Genomic DNA, 23,958 nt, shown 5'->3' with positions numbered 1-23,958 from the left:
GAATCCCGGCATTTGCCTGGTAGGACTGAGGACAGACATTGGCGCACTTTCTGTTCAGCTCATCTTTTCTGTTTTCATTCTACTTTATTTAACTTCTTTTGCATTGGATGCAACAGTGAGCAAAGGCTCCGTCCCATCAATATTTGACTGACAGGCCATACTTCTCCAGAATTGTAGGGCCCATTATTTTTGATTCCGAACGTCTGTGAAACGAATGCTTCCACACATTCTTTTCTATTCCCATTATCTACTCCTACACCAAATTTGATTCAATTATCTCTGAGTGACATGCGCCCTTCCCTCGTAAGCTGACATAATTGCATACTTACTAAACTAAATACTCTCAAGCAATCGAATGGCTAAAATGCGTATCTTTAGTCTGCGTGGTTCGATTCCTGGTGAACGGTACAGAATCATTGGTGTTGACTCACTATCATGAGGCAACTTAAATTAATAAGTAACGAACTCCAACCTAGGAAACAAAAGCAAAGTCGATCAAAGCTGATATAATGACTATATAAACACAACATCCACCTCAGTGGCTTTTTATAGGCTGTAAAACCTAGGTACTAAGTTCAGCATAATAAATTTGGTATAATTGAAATCCAAGATTATAAATTGTCCTTAGAAATCAAACTTAAATAAAAAATTTATCAAGCATTAGTTACCAAGTGTTGTTTATTCGACACATCAAACAGCAAAACTTGATCCAATGTCTATTTTCCAGTTCTATCACACAAAATTCCACGCAGGATTTATTTAATATTTCTTGGCTCATCCCTGTGCGTTTTGTGGTGTGGACGAACATCATGTACGCCAGCTTTCACAGACTAATTTTGTTCCCTCCCACTTGCATAATTTACCAATAGCTTAATCATTATTCGTTTGCACTTACAAGCATCTTTTTCGTCCGGTTAGGTGGGCCACTACAATTACAATTTCACTTAAATTCATATTTTCGTTCGGTTTATGTGAAACTGATAGTGGCCCATAGAAATTTGCGAGTAACTATACCATGTAATCAATACTCTTAATTCTACTTACGTCGTCTAACAATTCCAATTCGTATTCATAGGTTCCCATGCCTCCATATACACAAACGCCGGCGATAACGATGCCTGGACGATCTACAGAGAAACAAATAGCGTCCGGGGAGCCATTCCCAGTATTCCACGTTCTGCTTTGGTTAGTACGAGTAAATCGAGAGGGTGTAACGTGGAGAACACGCCCACAAGCTCCTTGCAAATCTTCCTATAAGAGCAAGAATGTAATTTCGTAATTTATTTGGACGCCTTTAGACATTTCATATGTATGATGTACTAGTAGATGTACATCATATCCCCTAAGTATTAATTTAACTTAAGACTAGTACCTGACAGAAAATCTAGAAACGAAATTACATTTAAAAGCAACCTTAACCTCACTATATTCTCTGTAAACAGGTATGAATAAATGAATTTCCTTAATATTTCGGATGAAAATTGTCACCTTGATGATGATGACACTATGAGATTTTATCAAGTTTTTGGATAGCAGTATGCAATGAAGATTAAGACTAGCTCCTGACAGAAAATCTAGAAACGAAATTATATTTAAAAACAGTCTTAACTGCACTATATCCTCTGTACATGAATAAATGTAATTTTCTTAATATTTCGGGTGAAAATTGTCACCTTGATGACGAAGACACGATTTTTTTTTTTTTTTTTTTTTTCAACTTTTGGTGGGCAGTATGCAATGAAGATTTCACACTGGCAGTGTAAAAAGTGTAATCCAGATAAGTGCTTATTTATAAAGCTGGCATATTCCATGTTTCATATCCAACACACAATTCTTAAGACCTTCATTACCTGTTTTACCTCAAAACTTTCCGAACAGTTTCATTCTATCTTCATGATCAAGGGTGACGATTTCCAGGCCAAATATTGAAGGAACTGTATTTACTAGCATCCAGAGGATATAATAAGCTTTGTTTTGTATTGTTTTGAAGGTGTGGTTTTAATAAAAATGTCGCAGCTTTGGTAGCTAAGTCGACTAATGCACTGAAAATTGCTACAAGATGGGTTAATTGTATTAAACAAGGAAATTGTTTGGACTAAAAAACGTGGTCACAAAATAAGTCATAACCAAAATGGCGCGGATATAAACCCAAATTTGTCCATGTTAATCGAAACTGTTATAAACTGAAACCATTGTAGATAAGAAAAAGAACGATGCCAGGGATGTCTACAGACTATAAAAATTGAACTATTAAAATAAACCAAATAACAACACTTGTATTAAATGAAAAGAGGAAGAAAAAAAAGCATAAATCTGGAGCTCGAAAATTCCCGCCCAGCCCTGACGCCATAAGGTCTCAACTCAAAGCTCTGTTTTACATTCTCAATGGATATAATGACGACTGAAAAAGTGTTAAACTGCGAAAAGTAATGAGCAGTGTTACTCACAACGTTATGATTACAAACCTCAAATTTCGTTTGCCAGCAAAGAACACTATAAAGGGGGTGCATAGTAAAGGTAAGTGTAAAAATAGGACGAATGGAAATGGACTGTTAGAACGCTTTTCCAAATAGTGATGACGTCAATGTTCAGGCTGGACAGAAAATAAATTTCCAGGACATTGCGAATTTCAGGTATTTCTTTAAGGACTTATGAAATTAATGAAAGAACATAGTATTTTACGCGAACTTGCAAATTCAAAATAAAAATTTATACAAATTGGTTAACACTAATTTGATTACTCTTTTTTGAAATTAGGATTAGTATATGATACTAACCTAAATGAAATATTTACTAAGTTTATTGCTTTTACATAGAACACTAGTATTTAAAATAAATAAATTAATAAATAAATAACAAGTACTTGTGTATTATTATAACTGATACAAAGTGCTCATCAGTTTCATTGCACTGATGCTTAGAATTGTTGTACTATTCCTAATTACCATCAATTCTAGTACACAAAATTACCCAATATTGATTATCCTTCTATCCCTGAAAATGATAAACATACTAAAAATAGTTTCTAAACTTACATCTGTTCCACTTGACTGAGAAGCCAATTCGGCAATAACTCTAGCCAACAGGTGGCAACAGTTTCTTACAAGTTGAGGTGAATATGTTACTCGTTCCTGGCACAAGGCTTGTTTCACTGGAACAGCTGCTATATTTAGAAGTCTCTCAAGAACTTCTCTGAAGAGCCAGTTATCCGCACTGCTGCCTTCAAGCTAAATAAAAAATAATAATAGAAGAGAATATATTAAATGTTGTATAAAAACCTTTTAAATTAGATTTACTTAACAGAAAATCATAATAAATTTTAACAACACACAGATCAACAGATTTTTTTTTTTTTTTTTTTTTTTTTGAAAGTTTTGAAACAGTAGACCAACAGAAGTGCTCAAAACTAGCATATAACACCTGGCTCCGTCCCAACATTATATGGGTTTTCCGGTAGAGTATCCATGGATTTTCTCGGACTTCTCACAAGCTTAACTTCGAAGCGAACGAATGTTCTAGTGAAGATAAATGCTAAACAAATGAATTCTGAAAATAATCTACAGGCGAAAATTTCGAATTTCCTTACCTTTTCTCTTTTCATTACGACAAAGTTTAGAAAGTGCTTGCATAACGATTATTCATCGAATATTTTGATGAAGCTGACTCAGTAATAAGTTTGCTTTTGTGAACATTTAGCCGCCATAAATATATATCTGAAGTTTGAAGTTCAAGCCTTTCGAAATTTTAATCGGCAAAATTATTCACTATCCTAGCTTTAAAACGAAACATTTTTCAAACACGTTTATTAAGATTTTTAACTTCATTTGATGTAAGGATTATCTACCAAACTTTACCGTGTATTCTTTTTCAATTCTACACAACAGAAACTTTTTCTTTATTAACATCTTCACAAACTGTTGGAACTACTGACTTGCATATCCTTATCTTACGTATCTCCGTTTACCAGCAGTAAAAACATTGTCTATAATTAGTACACGGTTCTTCATCTTGGACACATTTGTAAATCGGTAGTTCTCAAAAGTATATACCTCCAATATAAGTGTTCTAGTATATTCTTATTTTGGACAAAGCAAATCTTTCTACACATTTATTACTTTAAAAAAATCGAGAACAAAATATTACCTGACTTCGATAGCTCATTTGTTCGACCAAAATTGGATAATGATGGCCATCAATGCACGGCATCATAGGAAGTCCAGTATTGTCGGAAGGGCTGAGCTGTCGTTTCAGTGAAGAATCTGAGTCAAGGACACTGAGAATGGGAAACGTAGAACGTAGTCTTACTGTAGGGCTGCACAACGAAGCCAATACAGCGCTCAACAAACGATCATAATGAGAAGAATTTTCGCCACCCTGAAAGTGAGGTCGGTTTCAATTCAGCTAAGAAGAGTCACTTACGTCACAATACAACCACATTTATTCATTTTCTTAGCTGAATTAATGATATAGCATGCAACAAATTCACACTGGAATGTAAAGTGATAATCAAATGTGATTAAAGTTATCAACAACAGCAATATTAAAGCTAACAATAATAACAAAACAGAAGCAGAAAAATTTGCTGAACTCAAAAAGAATTTTGTAATGGAGGAGCAAACGCCATTTGCAAACAAAATATATGCATATCAAATGTATCAGCTTCTTGAAATACGTGTTTAATTAAAATGTTGCCTTGAGCTTCCTCGTAGCTATGTGGATAGCGTATGCATCTTTGGCTTGGAAGACCCGGCTTCGATCCTCAGTGGGAACTCAAATGATTCGGATCCCACGTAAGCTGTAAGTTTACGTCTCTTATAGCCCCGGTGCTGAAAGGGCCACTACACTTAAATTCAAACCATTCAATCGCTCGCCTTCACGTCTATACATTCATGACAGTAAATTAATCTATGGAATTGAAAATTAGCCTTAACCGAAACTGAAAACAAGAGATATGTATTCGATTTAATGAATCTTTCAGTTTTCTAATTGCTGATGTATTTAAATTGATGAAAGCTTCTATAATTCTACTTCACAAGTACTCTTTTAATATCAACAAGGCAACAATAACCATTTAAAGTGTCCTGTAAATGTTGTATATAACTCTTTCTAAAATATGTTCAACTTTAAGTGTGAAACTAACTTCAAGAAATTAAAAGCAGTCTCAAGAAGTTGAGGCGTATACGTAGTTTATCAACAATGGATGTTTTAATTTCCAATGCTCCATCTGAAAATCTAATTGCAAGATATAATCCTGCTAAAGAAGATAACAGCACGAGTGGTTGAAACAGAACAATAATTCCTAGCCTAGCAATGCGCTTCCTAGTAATGCGCTTTTAAGGAAGTCCTCAACATTTATCATACTCCGAATTATGTAATAAAAATTCGTCAATTATTTGCTTTAAATAAATATTCTACAATCTTACTGACAAATAATTTTAAAAGCTGACTGTGAAATGCAATATTCTCTAAATTTGCAAGTCTTTAATTGCAGACTTTCCTGTTCTTTGGAAAATTAATTTAAATCTACAAACAGAACCAACATTTATTCTCTTCTTCTTCTTTTTTTTTGTGAGAAAGTCTTACATTTGAAGGATAAGGGGAAAAAAGAAGGAATGTCACAAAACTGCATTTTCGAGAAAACGGTGTTTTAATATTGAAAACCGCGTAAAAGGAATATGGTTAGTTAAATTTTTGCCCCTTTTTACATGGACATTTCTCCATCTACGCATGCATGGCATATACAGTCAAATAGTACCAAGAGTCACCAACAGATAGGACAAAGCACATACATGGACATTCCTTGTTTTTTCCCCTTACCCTTCATTTATTCTCTCCTACAGAAAAAAATCTCATAATTCAAAAAGAGATCTAAATTTAATGTTGGGTTCTTTTAAAAACAGTACGTATGTTTGGATCATTAGTTTTCGATTGTATTTCACTCCTTCTACAGTTCTGTATCTGTACTTCTGAAATTGTGTGTTATATCTATACTTCTGAAATTAAAATAAAATTTTATTTTTTTTTAAATCAGAGTAAATAGAATTAGCATACCTTCTCCATAGTAGACAACAAATCACATAAACAGGTCCATTTAAGAAATGCAGTAGGATAAAATGCATGGAAGCACAAAACAAATGTACGATGACATTCTTCAAGAATACTGTTAGTCATCTTAGAATAGAGTCCCGAATCTGTAATAAAAGAAAAAGAAAAAAATACTCGTGTGAAACGATAGTATTATTTCTACATACGTGAGAAGAACTATACACAGAGTTATTACACACTCAATGCAGCTTTCATGGTACGGTATTTCCATCCTGGATACTCAGGACAAAAATCTAACAACGAGAGTTGTTCTGCAAATGGCTTAAAAACCTCTGCTCATCGTTGGTTACAATGCATATGATGCACAATCTCCATTTTTCACACATGCTGTCTACCTAAGCTAAATTATGGTTGCTTAGCTCAGTCTTTATAGTTCTCCTCTGCGATATCTGTCGCAAAATCCTTGCTAGACTTTAAGTAATCTTCACCAAATTTGATACATTATGGGGGACACCTAGATGAAGGTTCTTACCCCGAGAATTTTTCTATCAAGCTCGTCATTGGTGGCCGAAAAACTGTTTCACATATTTAGCATTGGAATATACATATTGTAATCTTTATCGCCGCACACATCAGTAAGTTCAACATTTTACCACAAAAGAACACTTGCGGGGCAATTTTTTTCATATTCGTAATACAGGATCGTGGCAACAGATGGCAGTACAAGCCGTTTCCAAAAATGAAATGAAATGAAATCTTTGAATTTTACGTCCCACGGTTATGCCCGTTAGACTAAAGGAGACAGTGATAATGACAAATGAATGAAATGGTGGAATGAAGGAAGTGGGAGGAAACAGGAGAACCTCGAGAAAACCCACGCACACGGTTTGTCCACCATTGTCCACCATAATGTTCACTTGGCGCGAGCTGGGATCAAACCAGGGATCCCATGAATCAGAGATGAACGCTCTACCACTGAGCCACCGCAAAGCCGTTTCCAAATTGGCGACTATGCAGGAGGAAGAATTCTGTGTTTTAGAACGTGAGAAGTGTTTCCCGTTGTTACTGTACAGCGTAGATCAGTAGACAGTTTACAACTGCACCGTCAGGTCGCAGAAGCATTCGACAGTTAAGTATACTGGCGGCTAAGCATTGCATTAAAGTTGCATTTACGACCATTATTAAGGATATGCTACAGTTCGTGTGGGACAAACAAGACTACCGCATAGGTGTCTGTCGTGTGACGAAAGGAAGCCAAATCAAACGCTTGTAACAGTGTGTATGAAATTTGAGACAGTTTCTGTATATTTTCATGTATCATTCGTTATTGTATGTGTTACACATTTCTTAATACAGCTTCTCAAACCCAATGAATAATTTATAATCAGCCTGTATATATCCAATATATTTTTTTATATATTACCTTCAATCAATGTGTTTAACGTATAGTTGTAACTCAAGAATATTAAGCACGGTACATTTGAAGAAGAAAGCACCCAAATTCTTGTTCCGTTAAATGTACCGTCAATAGCTAAAAGTTATGGAAACTCATGGAACTGATTAGCGTACAAAAGCAAGGACTATTACTTCTTTTCAGGAACATATACTTTTGAAACTCCAATTCTAGGCCCTAATATACTATCTTTCAGCTTATATTTGGGTTTGGGTAATAAGGAAATATTCTCATAATCAATGTTTAACGAAAAATTTGGAAAATATTTGGTCTAGGAATTAATTCGTGCGGTTGGTACGCACACATTGAAGCTGTAGTACAAACACAAAATACATAAATACCTTAAGAAAAATATTGTCCATCGCTAGCCACCACTTTCGCCCATCTGTCAGGCAATGTACGGATTCCGTGGCGAAAGAAGTTCTCATCCTTGGAAGCGATCCAGTCAGAGACCCATGTTTCGATATCTTCTGAAGAAGTAAACCGCTGTCCAATCAAATCGTTGTTCATGCAATCGAACAAGTAGTAGTCCGAAGGAGCAACGTCTGATGAATACGGCGGGTGGGGTAAAACTTCCCATCCGACATTTTCTAAATAGGTTTTGACCGGTTTTGCGACATGTGGGCGAGCGTTATCATGTTAAACAATAAGTTTATCATGTCTGTTCTCCCATTCTGGTCGTGTTCTGGCCAGAGCTTGCTTCAAACGCATTAATTGTCGTCGATAACGTTCTCCATTCATAGTTTCACCCGGTTGCAGCAGCTCATAGTACACCACACCTTTCATATCCCACCATATGCACAGCATATCCTTTGCACAGTGAATATCTCGTTTTGGTTGTGATGGACCTGGTTCACCTGGTTTCACCCAGGCCTTTTCTCGTTTAGGGTTCTCGTAATGGATCCACTTCTCATCACCCGTAATAATTCGATGCAGAAACCCCTTTCTGCTCTGTCGTTGAAGCAGCAATTCGCAAATGGTTTTTCGTCTTTCAACGTCTCTGTCTTTCAATTCATGTGGAACCCAATGTGACATCTTTTGAATCATTCCCATGGCTTTCAAGCGCTTGGAGACTGTTGCTTGATCAATGCCTAATGCTGCTGCAAGTTGTTCCTGCGTTTGACACGAATCCTGCTCGAGCAATGCTGTCAATTCTTCGTCTTGAAATTTTTTTGGCTGTCCAGCTCGCTCTTGGTCTGCCAAGCCGAAATCACCACTTCTAAACCGTGCAAACCACTTCTGACACGTTCGCTCAGCTAGAGCATGGTCACCATACACTTCCACCAAAATACGATGACTTTCAGTTGCACTTTTCTGCATGTTAAAGTAATGCAGCAGGACACCCCGCAAAAACACTTTATCAGGCACAAATTGCACCATGTTCACTTAACTACAAACTGGTGTTGTTGACGCTTTAATCCACTGCCCTATACTACGAACGATACGCGATGACAGGGGTTTGCAACACATGTGTGGATACACGGAACTGTGGGACGCTCCGTTCGTTGCGCCATCTCTTGTCCACCCGCACGAATTAATTCCTAGACCAAATACTAAAAACAGTACATTCGACGAGTACATCACAGCAGAGCACAGAATTACTCATAAACAATTCTGTATAATGACTACTTGTCTTGAATGAATATTCTGTGCCATGAGTAGCTTCATGGTTTAGCATCAACGATGTACTTCATTCACAGAAATGACTTGACTTCACTTTATTCACCGGATAATTATTAAAATCTTCAATAAAATTAAATTGCGGAACAGACTTTCACAAAACAAAATTTATCTATTTCATCAAGTTACTTAATGTATTAAACAACTTAAAATATTTGTTTCGGTATGCGTTTTAGCATGATAGACAAGGGATAAAAGGGAAGAGTTAATATAGCCTAAACTACACAGCTATCTCAAAAGATTAAACATGGAGTGAGGCGTATTGCAGAAAGGTATTCAACAGACAGGTACTGTAGCCATATTTACAAAGAATAATGCAATTTCCTTTGTTTCATTTAAAGGATTTAAGTTTTAAAATTGTACATTCTTCTCTACGATCAAAATGGCTTCAGTCACATTAATCTGGAAATAATAATCACGGACATATAGTATTCCTTCATGAACTGTGAAAGAGCTACATGAAATATAGAACCTACTATAGTATACCTAGGTTTATCATATTTGATGAATCACATAATTGATAAATTCGATACTAGTAACAACTGTAATAGTTTCCCCCTTATATTGGGTTTAGCGACACTTTACTTGAAAAGTAATTACTCAAAATACTATACAATCAAATTTAGGAACCGCCTACTTTTATGTGATCTTCCTTTCAAAACATTTACTAAAAAAATAATCACTCAAAATACTATACAATCAAATTTAGGAACCATCTACTTTTATGTGATCTTTCTTTTAAAACAACACTTTACTTGAAAAGTGTTACTCAAAATGCTGTGTAATCAAATTTAGGAACCATCTACTTTTATGTGATCTTTCTTTTAAAACAACACTTTACTTGAAACCTGTTACTCAAAATGCTGTGTAATCAAATTTAGGAACCATCTACTTTTATGTGATCTTTCTTTTAAAACAACACTTTACTTGAAACCTGTTACTCAAAATGCTGTGTAATCAAATTTAGGAACCATCTACTTTTATGTGATCTTTCTTTTAAAACAACACTTTACTTGAAAAGTGTTACTCAAAATGCTGTGTAATCAAATTTAGGAACCATCTACTTTTATGTGATCTTTCTTTTAAAACAACACTTTACTTGAAAAGTGTTACTCAAAATGCTGTGTAATCAAATTTAGGAACCATCTACTTTTATGTGATCTTTCTTTTAAAACAACACTTTACTTGAAACGTGTTACTCAAAATGCTGTGTAATCAAATTTAGGAACCACCTACTTTTATGTGATCTTTCTTTTAAAACAACACTTTACTTGAAAAGTGCTTACTCATAATACTATACAATCAAATTTACGAACCACTTACCTTTATGTGATCTTCCTTTCAAAGTTCGACGAGAAGCCTGCACGTTAGGTAAAGGATCCGACAAGATTTGGCGAAGTAAAGCGCGTACATCACCTATACATTCTGCTAGTCTTACAGACTCAGGGGGAATTTTCTTCGATAAAACTGAAATGTTACAATTGTTAAAATTACTACACAATAATATAATCCTAAATATATAACTATCATTGCATTATCTGAAACTTAATTTTTTGATATATTAACATATTTCTAGTTTAAGGTACGGGTATTAAGAATTGAAAACGGATTATTCAACATATTACTAGAATCGGAATAACGTTACCAGAACAAAATTTATACAATTTTCTTTACTTTCTACGCTTTATTTTCATAATAAATTTACTTCTTATTTTATTCGACATTTTAAATGTGAATCACTGATAACCTATATTCTTTTATTTTTTAAATTTAAAACAATATATTTTTTACAAATATTATCTGGTGATACTTAGAACACTTACCTTCATTGGGATAAATTTCATTAGTGTAAGTCTGAAGCAGTCTTAAACTTGCTCTGCTGATATACACAAGACGCTCCAGATCTAAAAGAGCTGCTAAATGCATGGACGTAGAACTTCCTAGATGAGCGATGTCTACTAAACCAGCCTTAAAAGTATTCCAGCTCCATTGCAATAACGCCAGTAACGATTGGAAACATTCCTATTCAAACACAAATTTTTATTGTTACATATTTCGCACAATACTCTGTATTTTATTCTTTTATCAACCACTGAATAAATAAATAAAAAAATAAAAAAAAACATGTTCAATTTATTTTTTCAATGCGTATTTCAAAACGAACATAGCTACTGAGTAGCCAGTTGTGTACTTTCATGAATTTGGATTCAATCTCCCGTCGGAACACGCTAGTTGCTTGAATTGCAGTTTACCTCCCTTACACAACCGACTACTGTGGTCCTACATCTTAAGAGGGATCTGAGTCACCATGAGCTCCCACCGGGGATCGAACCCGAATCTTCCGCACCGAAAGCGCAAACGCTAATCACATAGCCACGAAGAAGCTCGTAAGAAACGCAGTTCAGATCCATATGTATTATTACTGTGGTCTCGTCTCATATAGCTTTAGTGGTAGATGGGACATTAATTTTTAAAAGAAAAATCAGGAGTAAATTTTAGGGGAAAAATAAAGTATAAAAATTGACGTATAAATTAAGATTGATCAACTTTATGATATTATATTATATATAACTATAATATATATATATATATATATATATATATATATATATATATATATATATATATATATATATATATATATATATATATATAATATCAGGAGAGAGATTGCCGAAAGCTCTAAATCACATTGCAAAAAACTTGCATTCCTTACATTTTAAGGACATAATTACGGAAGTACTGTATTTGCTTTGCATCTATTGTGCATAAAACTGACTGAGGTTCTACCACGTGAGTGGAGGGACCCTTTCTAAGACGATTAGGCGGTATAAAGCTTCAGTTTCTGCATCTTACTGAATTCTCATAATACGAAAAGCATCCAATAAGTTTTCTACCTAGACAGGGAGGGAGGTGCGGAAAATATTGACGCCTGACAAGTACACGTAGAGAACTGTGGAGAACCCCGCTGCGCAATTTGAGGTCAGTCGGAGCAACGAAGTGGTCGTGAGCAGACTGTGTGTATTACGCCGTGTAGCTAATGTTTGCTGGATGTAGCTGTCCTCAGATTTCCTCAGATTTATTGGGACCAGGACAAATTCCTGGCTCAACTGATGACAGGGGAAGAAACCTGAATCCACCATTGGGGTCCTAAGAGCAAGCAGGAGTCCATCCAAGGTCCACCAACGAGGTCCAACAGACTGTTTCCCAATGGTTTGCAGGCCATGACAAAGACTATTTTTTCTCTGGGATTTCTTCGCTGCCCACAAAGTGGAGATGGGGCATAGATCTCCATGGAAACTGCAGCAAAAAACTGTGATGACCAGGTGTGCCAATCTGCATTCCTTCTTGTCTACGTAGATAACTTATTGGACGCCCTTTGTATATCTATACATATGCATATACGTAATTAAATTACAAATATCTTACATAATAGGCTACACATAATAATTACTTCTTTGTCGAAAAATTCATTAAAACAATACTTAAGACAAAATAGCATATCTATATACAAAGAACTTTGTTGTATAACTTACTGGAGTGACTGTCCTAGAGAAGTCCCTTGAAAGAATGAACACAGGTTCTGACTGATCAGTCTGTCGACTTGGTGCTTGACTTTCTGGTGTTATTACGCGATATAATATTTGAGGTATTTGGCCAGCATTCACGTCTGTTCCGTTATTTGATTTTTTCGACGACTTAAAGTAGAAAACCACTCTGAAATAAGTTTAAAAAAAAAAACATATATAATTATCTGAAATTACATTTCATTAACGAAAAATACTCATATACTATTTATACGAGGGCTATCCAGAAAGTAACAGACGTTTTGAAATAAAAAGTAACAAAATGAACAAATCAAACTCTATTATATACATTTGAAAGGTACACTCTTAAGCTATTTTTTCACATAATCGCCATGCAAATTAAAGCACTTATACCGTGGTACAAGTTTTTCAATATCGTCGCGGTAGAAATCTGCTGCCTGCAATTTCAACCACTGGCTTTTACCGGCATGCACTTTGGCGTCAGTATCAAAGCGTTGTGTAGCGAGTCATGTCTTCATCGCTGGGAAGAGACGGTAGTCGCTCGGCGCTAAATCCGGGGTGTATTGTGGGTGATCGAACACCTCCCATCCAAGGCCATCCAAGAGCTCTTGGGTACGCTTGGCCGTGTATGGACGTGCGAGCTGTGGCCTTCACTCATTATTCCATGCCCGTACACTTCACACAGTTGGGGATGGATTTCAACTGACTTGTGGTTGTTTGCCAACAAAAACCTAATCACAGAACGTACCTCACAAGAGGTGGGATTTTCTATTGCAGCGTACATTGTAACACGTCGCAGAAAGCACAGTAAGCGCGTCACAGTCCTCGTACTACCACAGCAGGATATGTACTGAGTGTGGCAACGTTCTGACACCAAGATGGCGACTCTAGCCCCTCCACTGCCACGATAGGCCGAAATGTCTGTTACTTTCTGGACAGCCCTCGTATATGTATGAAGGTTTTGAAATTAATATACAAATAAAATTAACTGGTGTTCAAACATTTTATAATTGAATGCTGGTTATTCTAGCTTCGTACAATTCAAATAAAAATAAAATATGACCAAAGCAAACATTTATCACTAATTTCTGATACAGTTTCGGCAATATGCCACCACCTTTATCAAGCACATTATATACATAACGTATTTGATGAAGGCAAAGATGAATTGCTGCAATTGTACCAAAGATGAGTAATAACATATGTTTGATTTGGTCAGATTGTATTTCTGTTTATTGTATAGCAGTTCTGACATATATATTCACAGAATAAGAATGTACAAAATTTAAAGAAAATATTTTTACTAAATTATTCAGAAATACTAATATTTATTGAAGAAAAATACTGAAAAAATGTATTATACGAACAGTATTACCAACTTTATATATTTTCACAAGTTCGAAAAGTAGTTCACAATATACTTCTCGCCTCACATTATGAAGAAAAGTCTGAAAATTGTAATCGAAATATGTTATCTGATTCAGAAAAAAAAAGCTATGAATTGCATAAGGTTCATTTCATGTATTGTAATACTGAGTGTATCTTTTGAGTTTTGTACATTATTCCTAACATGTTGAATTTAACGCAAAGAGTGAAAATGTGACTGAATGGACTGGGACTCGAACCTGGGGCCTCCAACATACCGTGCCGATGCGTTAACCATTACGCCACCCAGTCCGCTTCCCAGAACAGCCGCTCATACTCTCTCACTCTCGAGGTCGGTGCTCTCATCTCGGGCCGGAAGTCCTGGTCCACTCAGTAACCTTTTCACTTTTTGCGTTATGTGAATTTAGTTCTGATATTTTGCTTCAAGCAAGTTATTATTTAACTACATTACTACAATTTTTACATTGCTATCAAGCGTTACTGAAAACCATGATAACAAGCCAGCCTCATTTGTATCAATTGCCCACTACCTTCTGTATTAAATTTTACCCACAATGAACATAATTTAAAAATTTACTAAGATGATTTCTAATAACAATAATTCATATTATCATCCACTTACTGATCTTCGGTTGTGACCATTCCCTGTCCACTTGATCCACAATCACTAGATGGTCCACTTACTCGAGCCCATGCAACATACCATCGGTTGGCCTACCAGAGAAAGTGCATATGTATGTTACTGTCATTTCATTAGCGGTTATTTTCATTACTAAAAGTAATTCTGCTACATTTGAAGAAATATTCGAGTTCTCTATTTTATTATACTCTGTGTTCATTTTTACCTAATGTACAGTCATGTTAAAAAAAATCTTGACCTCCCACCTTGATTTAGAAGACCATATTCTGGTATTCACACCTATGTCATTCTAATATTTTAGCTCTAAATAATAATAACAATTGCCCACAGAAAACCCACATTGGTTTTATTTAATTTCAACTATAGGTAACAGTGCAGAGCTTTACGAAGAGAGATGTGTGTGTGGCCAAGTTTTTTGAACAAAACTGATCTTCGCAAATATTTCAAAATACAGGAAACTTAAATATTAATACTAGATTTTCAAAGATGCAATTTGCCCAAATGTAATAACTTAAACACGTCTAGAAGTACTTACTCAATCACAATATCATGTAACTATTTCTATTTTACAGTCTTCCAAATGAAATGAAATGAAACGAAATGAAATCTTTCAGTTTTACGTCCCATGGTTATGCCGTGTAGGTTTAAAAGAGATGGTGATGATGATAAATGAATGAAATGAAGAAAGAGGGAGGAAACTGGGCAATCCCGAGGAAAACACATGGTGTTTGTTCAGCACAAAGTTCACTCGGCGCAAGCTGAGATTGAACCAGGCACCCCATGCACCAGAGGTGAACGCTCTACCACTGAGCCATCTGGGCCCCCTGCAATCTTCTAGATGTAGCAGATTTTTTTTTTTTTTTTTTTTTTTTTTTAATATTGACAACATTAAAAATGAAAGGTGGTAAATTATTGTTTAAATGAAGTCGTAATCAGAGTCTATATATACCAAAAATACTTGCCAACAGTTCGCCTAGCAGAACTGAAGGAGAAGTATGTATAATCTAGTTAAGGATGAATGACAGCAGAATTTGAACCAAGGACCTCTAGATTACGAGACGGTAACATACACCTGATTGGTCATTGGTATATAACGATATGAAATCTTTAATGTGAACGTTGATTTTCTCGAAGTCCTCTCGTTCCCTCTCACTTTCTTCATTTCACCATTTTATTCGTTATTACAACACTGTCTCCTTCACCTCAGTGCATAATCGTGGGACACTGAAATAAAAATTTAATTTCATTTCATGAAATCTTTAATTTATGGTCCTCGGAACTGCATACATGATAAATCCAAGTAAATGATTAAATAATTGTTTAAAAGAAGATCTAGGAGCAAACAAATGTGAACGTCTTAAGAAGTACAAAGTATTTGTGACTACAAATCCCACGCGGCCTTGGATTAACCTAATGAAGCTACGTAAAAGAAGTAAGCGCTCTAGTGTACTACTGAATTACGAGGTACTTTGGGCATAAATTAACACTGGTATTAGTTAACAGAAAAAAAATCTTTTTTATCTCTTACACATGGAAGATATTTCCAGTATCGATTACTTCTTAAGATATAAAACAATTAAGTCAAATAACACAGAAAAATATGGACTCGCGGTGACTCCAATTTCGAAATCTCCATTGAAAGATAGTTTAGTTATTCCGTTGTCATTTCGAGTTTATTGGTAATAAAATTAAAAATACATAAAAATAATATAACAAGAATAATCCACGCAGTCAACACTGAAGCTTCTCTCAATTATATATTCTACTCCGCCTGTAGTTTTTTATTTATTTTTTAAATCTTCTGTTTCGTGTTTACCTTGCACTCTTCCACCCACCTATTTCATTTTGGAATTGGTTAATGTCCAAAACAGAACTTCTAACAGTGCCAAACGAATATACAAAAAAAAAAAAAAAAAAAAAAAAAAAAAAAACTTAGTTTCATTATTTCTTATTTATTTATTTCTACATTTCAAAATAGGTTTCCAAGAAAGTAAATTTGAGTTTACCATAATCAAAAAAATATGTTAAATATTCATACAATTACTACTTTTATATAGATGGAGGCAGTAGATTTTGTGTGACCTGCTGATGGGCTCAAATGTGTTCATGGAACAATATTTAACGCTCCTTTCTCCGACAGGGATGAAGAGATTGAGTAAAAGACTTGGTGCTCGTAAACTTTAGCGATAAACCTGTTACCGATTTCTGGCACATGGAGAAAATACTGTCATGGATTTTTACCCGTCAGATATAGATTCACAATTAAGAGGCCGGTTGATAGTTTTTTTTTTTTTTTTCTTTCTTTCGGTAAACGCAACAAACTTTAAACTTTGTATCCATTAGAAAGTGCTGGTGTTTTAATATTATACAGATACACAGAGAAGACATCATGAAAGCCACGGGACATTTTAAGTGGCACTTACAGACAACCAAATACTACAATAAATTTCGTTCTGGTCATCGCCGGCAAACGCAGCAACACAAAGAAATCGTCGCTGGGAAACCAACACATACAATCTCGTACAAAATGATAAACTGTTTTTCGAATGGAGGGCTGAACTCAGTACACTTTGCTCTTGACTCAATTTTATTTTAAAATAGAAAGAACTGAATTCTAACTGGTAATTCATTTAGAAATTATTGCCACGATAAATTTTTGAAGCGATATGTTTGAATCTACTACGAAATTTTACTTTTCTTAGTAATTTTAAGAAAAAAAATTATATTGTACTACGTTAATTCGATGAGTCAATTATAATTTATAGCAAAGTATTTTTATAACCAGCAACATATAAATATCACATTTACCTGCAAAGGCACAGGTTCATCAAATAGCATAGGATACTTCTGCCTAGGACCACATTCATATGGAATTTCTTCCGTTTCTGCAAGGAGTTCTCCATCTGTTTCTTGCTCGCCGCCCTCTGTGCCGATGTCGAAAACCTGTTTCAGATGAATTAAATACTCCCATTTCACATTTATTCAAAGTAATACAATCTAATGAATGAAAATATAACTCCTAAAAGAAACACAGCAATCTTAATTCTTCTACTTATATAGTGTAACTAAAACTCTAAAACAAAAATCTGCATATTTAAGTCGCACATGAAACTCTTGAACGAAAGTGAATATTTGAATTCTGTTTTCTGCTAATAAATACTCAAAAGTGATTATTTCGGCCGAGTTCGTAAATAGAGTTAATCCATTAACGTTTTAATAGCTTTACGAATTTTCAATTATTTTACAATAAGTGTATTTCGAAGCTACGAGGTGTGTTCAAAAATATCGAACTTTACTTTCTCCGCATAAATCAATGAAGCGCGGGAAACTTTCTTCAGTGTAGTTATAGAGGGGACACACATGCGCAGTCGTGATTTTTTTTTTTCCCATCCGCAGAAAGCGTCAGTCGCTGGCAGTCGGCCAACGAGTGAAGACGCGTAGTGAGCTGTTGTCAGATTTCAGTTTTTTTGTGAAATCACAGAAAAACTTGAGCAGCGATATTGTATCAAATTTTTGTCAAAAGCTTAGCGATACCCAAGCGGAACCATTCAATCGGATTGGTACATTCAATTTTGAAAGGGAATTTGGACATGTGAGGAGAGTGTCCGCGAAATTTGATTCAGGCTTTCATCACAAAACACAACATTCCTGTGTGGTGTCAGGCTCCTTAACCACCCGACATAGCTCCGTGTGACTTTTGGTTAATTCCCAAGCTGAAAATGCCACTAAAAGGGACCCGATTTGAGTCAAGAGAAAACATCATGTGGAATGTTGCTCACCATTCCAAAAACTGCGTTCCAAAGGTGTTTCCACAGGGTGTCTACCGAGTTTCATTTTCAAAATTCCAGTATATTTTCAGTATATTCAGTATAACTATCAGCAAAATTCCAGTACCTAATATAATGATTTTATTTAAGTTCTTTAGGAATAATCACACTCTTGATGATTTCAGGTTTGTAATTGTTTCCTCACTGAAAATAATATATTATTTTTAATAAATTTAGTTAATCTTGATTTTTTTGAAATACAATGATATTTTAAAAATTTTTAAAAGGCCTCTCAATTCCTCTCCTAGCCTTCCACTCCACCCATTGCTTTAAATGTCTACTTACAAAATGTATACAACCCTTGCTTTGGAAAAAATTACAATCTCAATGGATACAAAATTGTTTCTAAAACTATTAAAACAATTACAAAAAAGTATTGTTCACAAATTATGTTTCATGATTTTTCCAGTATGCGGATCAAAATTCCAGTATATTTTCAGTATTTCCAGTATCAGTAGACCCCCTGTTCCAACAATGGCGGGAGCGCTAGGAGAAGTGTGTGTGAATTACCAAGCAAAATACTTTGAAGGGGGATTAGTGTTTCGGATTTCCAAATCAATAAATGTATTTTTGCCAACCAAAGGTTCGATACTTTTTGAACACACCTCGTTTATATATTGACGAAATCAAAATAGCTATAACAAAAACACAATAATTTTAAAAATAAAGTATTCAAAGAAAAAAGTTGTAGTTTTTTCACAATTTTAATACAATTACCTTAATCTTCCCTGTGTATTCTCCACGACCTCCAAAAATTCCAAATCCTCCGAGCAGAATATCTGTGTCGGCCATAAAACGGATGGCTTCTATGGAATGACCTGAATAACCCCATCCACCTCCGTGACCTATGGTAAAAAATAAATTCATTCTATAATGTCATCATGACATGTAGTCAAGTCAGTTCTACTTCTTCTCGCTTACACATTATTTCTTTTTTTAAAAAAATAACCAAAGTTACATGAAAATCATGCTTGTTATGTGGCGCAGTTTTATACATTTAATGGATATAAACAAAGAATATTTTCGTACCAAAGCTTCTGAGTTGTTGCGACTCATGCTTTAGAGCTCAAAGCACTATGAGAAACTACTCTTCACGGCCCATAATGAAATAATTAAAAATATAAAGAACAAGCCAAGTTAAGATAATATAGCGTGTATCTAATTCTTTAAAAGAGACCTTGTTAGGATCACGCAAATGGGACTTACAAGACTGTAATGAAAAGAAATGAAATATTTCAGTTTTACGTCCCACGATTATAGTGGCCCCGTGTAGCGCCTTTGGTGCGAGCGGTCTCTGCTTCGATTCCCGATGGGGACCTGTAAAAGCTTTTTCACGCCAGCCATCCTGAGTGAGGTTTTGCTGGAGTTTCCTCATTAACACCAGGCAAATGCCCGGATAGTACCTAACAACATACAGGTCCCAGGCCGCTTTCTTCCTTACCGAATCTTTTCTTCCTTCCTTTCTCTCGGATAGTATGATCATGGAAGGACGTCATCCCTCATACGTGACGGGCAAACATAGCTATAAATCTCGAAAGCCCAGAAATCTAATTTCTAATGTTAATCCTAACGTCCCACGGTTATGACGGTAGACTAAAGGAGACGATGATGATGAGGATGAATGAAATGGTGGAAAACCCCGAGAAAACCCACGCACAGATGTTCGCTCGCCACAAAGCTCATTTGGCGCGAACTGGGATCGAACCAGTGATTCCATGCACCAGAAGTGAACGCTCTATCACTGAGCCACTGTGGCCCCACTTACAATACAAGATTGTAAATGTTAATACGTATGTCCGTTACTCCAGATAATAACTCTTGAAGAAAAGCGAATTTCTAAATTCTGTTTATTGCAATAGATAGCAAGAGTGATTTTTTGACCGAGTTAATGAAGACAATACGTTAACATCTTCACAGGTAACGATGGCTATTCATGTTCCATTTCCTACTATTTAAATAAAGGTGTGTAACTGCAGATTGCTAAAAAATACACCTCACACAGTTGAATGTAGGCGAACATCCTCCAGCAGTTGACATCTACAGGAGCAAATTGAAACTTCTAGACATGATCCTGTTTGCTGTCTGAAGCAAACTTTATTATTTCCCTCATATTTGGTAAACACAAGTGCCACCATTACAGAATTATGTTAAAGGACGGTGTTCTAGTATAAATACGTGTATGCCGAGTAGCTGGAAGATTTTGTTGACCAAAATATATACAGGGTGTCTCAAAAGTCCCCTGACATAGGGTAACTGTTATTATCAGAGTTGCAACAAAGTGTAAGAGAAAAAAATATGATGATTTCCAAATATGATGATTTCAATCTAAAGTCAAGAATTTTTTAAAATCAGACGAGCCGTTTGGGCTGTACACTCTTTATGCGGCCAATATTAAATGAAAATGCAACGTTGCCATTTACCTGGACCCACAGCATAAGAGAATGAAGTTACTGTTTGAAATGGGAGCTGGCCATCGACATGTTACCGTAAAAGACAGTGACTTCATTCACTTATGTTGTGGGTCCAGGTAAATGGCAATGTTGCATTTTCATTTAACATTGGGATCATACAGAGTGTACAGCCCAAAGGGCTCGTCTGATTTAAAAAAAAAAAAAAAAAAAAAAAAAAAATCTTTTACTTTAGATCCAAAACATCATACTTGGAGACGGTTTCTCCTCTTACATTTTGCTGTAACTCTGATAATAATAGAGTTACCCTATATAAAATTATTATTTCATATAACTAACTCCCACAAAACCTTTTCTTTCCTATGTCTTGACAATGCTGACAGCTGTCAGGAAAAATTCGACGTTTAACATGTTTACTTGAATTTTTAACTATTACAGAATATCGAAGAGCAAAATGAGTATCTTCAGAGTTTATCGACGGTGTTCTAGATTTGAATATGGTAAGGGTAGGATTATCGATCTATATTTGCTTAGAAATTAGCTCCGCTATGTTCTTATCTGGATGATTTCTCTTCTATTTCTTCCTATGATGCAAATAAATTTAAATACTGCAGACAGTCATGGAGTAAGCAACAAACATATAAAACTAGTTGTAATAATAGTAGAGCAACCGCATTATAAATGAGAGATCAAGGTCAGAAGTCTTTAGCCAATCCAGCAATTAGATTTATCTACATTATTTAAGAGTTTTCCTTCTTCAGGCTGCTATATGAGGTATATATTTTTTTTAATTTCTGGAAATGTTCGCTGACGTAGCACTCTGACAGTGAGTCATACAGCTATTCACATACGAATGTGTTCTGACTTGTCTGAACATGCACCCACGCCGGTAGCCAGCCCAAAAATGTAGCGGAGGGGGGGGGCGGTAGAAGTTAGGGGGGCGATCGAACCATATTATATTTCATCACTATATTATAGTTCATTTACAAGTCTACTATGAAAATTTTAGAGGGGGCACGTAAAAATTTAGCCCACCCCCCTAGACCCCACTTGGATACGGGCCTGTATGCACCGACTGTGCCACAGATAAGTTGAGTCAGTCCTCACGACATTCGTTGACTCTCCAGTCAATTCAGACTAGACCATTTGACTGACTGACTTATTCACTCACTCATTCATTCTCTCTCTTATTACTTAACTTACTTCCTCATTAACTAATTACAGCAATCTAATAAAAAACAAATTAGACCGATTTTTCTTAACCTTTCTACGCCCGCCAGAACAAGTTCACAGATTCTCACGTGACCCTGGTGAACCCCTAATTACCACGTAGTCATGATTGATACATCGTTGGAAAGGTTTTGAAACACAGATTCCAATGAAATAACATTTACGCAATTCCCGCTCGCTCCATTAGTACAAGAAGTAAAAGAAACACAAAAGTCCTAAAAATATATGAAAAAATAAAAATAGAATTTGGAGGCTTTGACAATCCTTGCAGTCATCCTATGGTAGTAAATCTTTTCTTCCTACAAGAAATTATTATGTATGTGTGTGTGTGTATGTCAAAGAAAATAGAATTTTGTGCTTTACCAAGAACAAAAGCGTAATGAATTCGTTGTAAGAAATATTCTCATAAAAATGTTATGCGTGGAAGAAATATTCATTTAATTTGACATTCGTCCCCTCCCTCCCCACCATAGTACCACGTTACGCTTCTAGACCAATTCAGTGAATAGATATCTTGTTTTATATGGAACCGACCTTAAAATAAATGAAAAAATCTGAGACTCAAAAAATTGGATAACTTTGCTCCCCCACATAAGCAACAAACACACATACACAGAGTATTACCATGTAGTGGACTATTTTATTACTTCACATACCAATTTTTATGAGTGTACCCCAAAGAAGAGATACCCTCCCTAAAAACCTGATCTTTAAAAAAAAAAAAAAAAAAAAAAAAAAAAAAAAAAAAAAAAAAAACACGAACTTTACCCTCCGCCATGGTACTCCCACATATATATAATGCATATCGGCGAAAAGGACCATCCTTCAGGAACACATTGATATCAAAATTATCTTTCTAGCTTAATTAGAGGCTGAGCTATTGAGGTTTAAAGCCTTGGCGCAGCACTTGCGTCAATGGGCGTTTAAAGATTAAAGAAGAAAGTAGTAAGGTACTTACTTTCAAACCTATTAACTACAGAAAAATCCTCTCGACTGTACACTTTGTTGTAACTTTGCCTATCCTCTTCATCTTCCTTGACAGTAAGGCACTGCTCTTGGGCTTGAGTGAGTGTGTCCAGACAGCTCAGCAAGTGAAGGGCAGCTTGGGAACGAGTCACAAAACACGAAGATGTTACTGGAAGAGCTAATTCTGGACTCAAAATGTTTGGAAGAGAAGTTAACGATCGAGCTTCTGTCGCTATTGCATTGTAACAGAACATTTCGTGATTCCCTGGATGGTAACTGAAATTATACAAAATATTTAAACATTTTACAGAAAACAAGACTTAGCTGTAAACAAAGCATATGCAACATATACACAGACCAACTGTATAAATATATATTTGATATATTCTACAAGAAGTCCAATGATTTTTATTTGTCATTTATTTTATCACCACAACTAGTCGATGTTAACATTTTATTAAGAGCTCGGCTGATACAATATAATTCCTACTGACAAATGCTGCAGAATAATATTCTCAACTATGATCCAGGTAAACAAGTCTATGATTCGTTGCATAAAAAATACACGAATGACTTTACAATTAATCTCATAATACTATTACTATAAGCCTCATTATAAACAAGAATTAAACAGAAACTGAAATTTTTCGCATTGCGAAAATAATAATAATCAGTGGCGCAACCAGCTATGAGCTCAGGAGGCCCAGGTCCCTCCGAAATTAACCTGGTCTGTCTTATACAGCAGCGCTGCAGACAAATTTTGGTGAAATTTCCA

At 35.4% G+C, this 23,958-nt stretch overlaps 1 protein-coding gene across 10 annotated transcripts in view; it reads right to left on the bottom strand.

Moving 5' to 3' along the window:
- hiw (MYC binding protein highwire) overlaps positions 1–23,958 on the bottom strand; it is a 638,413-nt gene that overhangs the window by 529,589 nt on the left and 84,866 nt on the right. For all 10 annotated transcript variants that reach the window (XM_081727817.1, XM_081727821.1, XM_081727823.1 and 7 more), the window contains 11 exons: positions 23,176–23,459; positions 19,297–19,424; positions 17,561–17,695; positions 14,735–14,826; positions 12,715–12,895; positions 11,002–11,200; positions 10,502–10,645; positions 6,052–6,191; positions 4,144–4,374; positions 3,036–3,227; positions 1,045–1,251 (listed from right to left, as the gene is read on the bottom strand). In XM_081727817.1, coding sequence (XP_081583943.1) covers positions 1,045–1,251; positions 3,036–3,227; positions 4,144–4,374; positions 6,052–6,191; positions 10,502–10,645; positions 11,002–11,200; positions 12,715–12,895; positions 14,735–14,826; positions 17,561–17,695; positions 19,297–19,424; positions 23,176–23,459 — 1,933 coding nt within the window. The remainder of the gene's footprint in view (positions 1–1,044; positions 1,252–3,035; positions 3,228–4,143; positions 4,375–6,051; positions 6,192–10,501; positions 10,646–11,001; positions 11,201–12,714; positions 12,896–14,734; positions 14,827–17,560; positions 17,696–19,296; positions 19,425–23,175; positions 23,460–23,958) is intronic.

The sequence above is a fragment of the Thermobia domestica genome, chromosome 10, assembly GCF_964235325.1.
Source record: "Thermobia domestica chromosome 10, izTheDome1.hap1.1, whole genome shotgun sequence".
Lineage (NCBI taxonomy): Eukaryota > Metazoa > Arthropoda > Insecta > Zygentoma > Lepismatidae > Thermobia > Thermobia domestica.
Note: the sequence above shows the minus strand (reverse complement) of the source record. Positions and strands in the feature narration are given on the sequence as shown.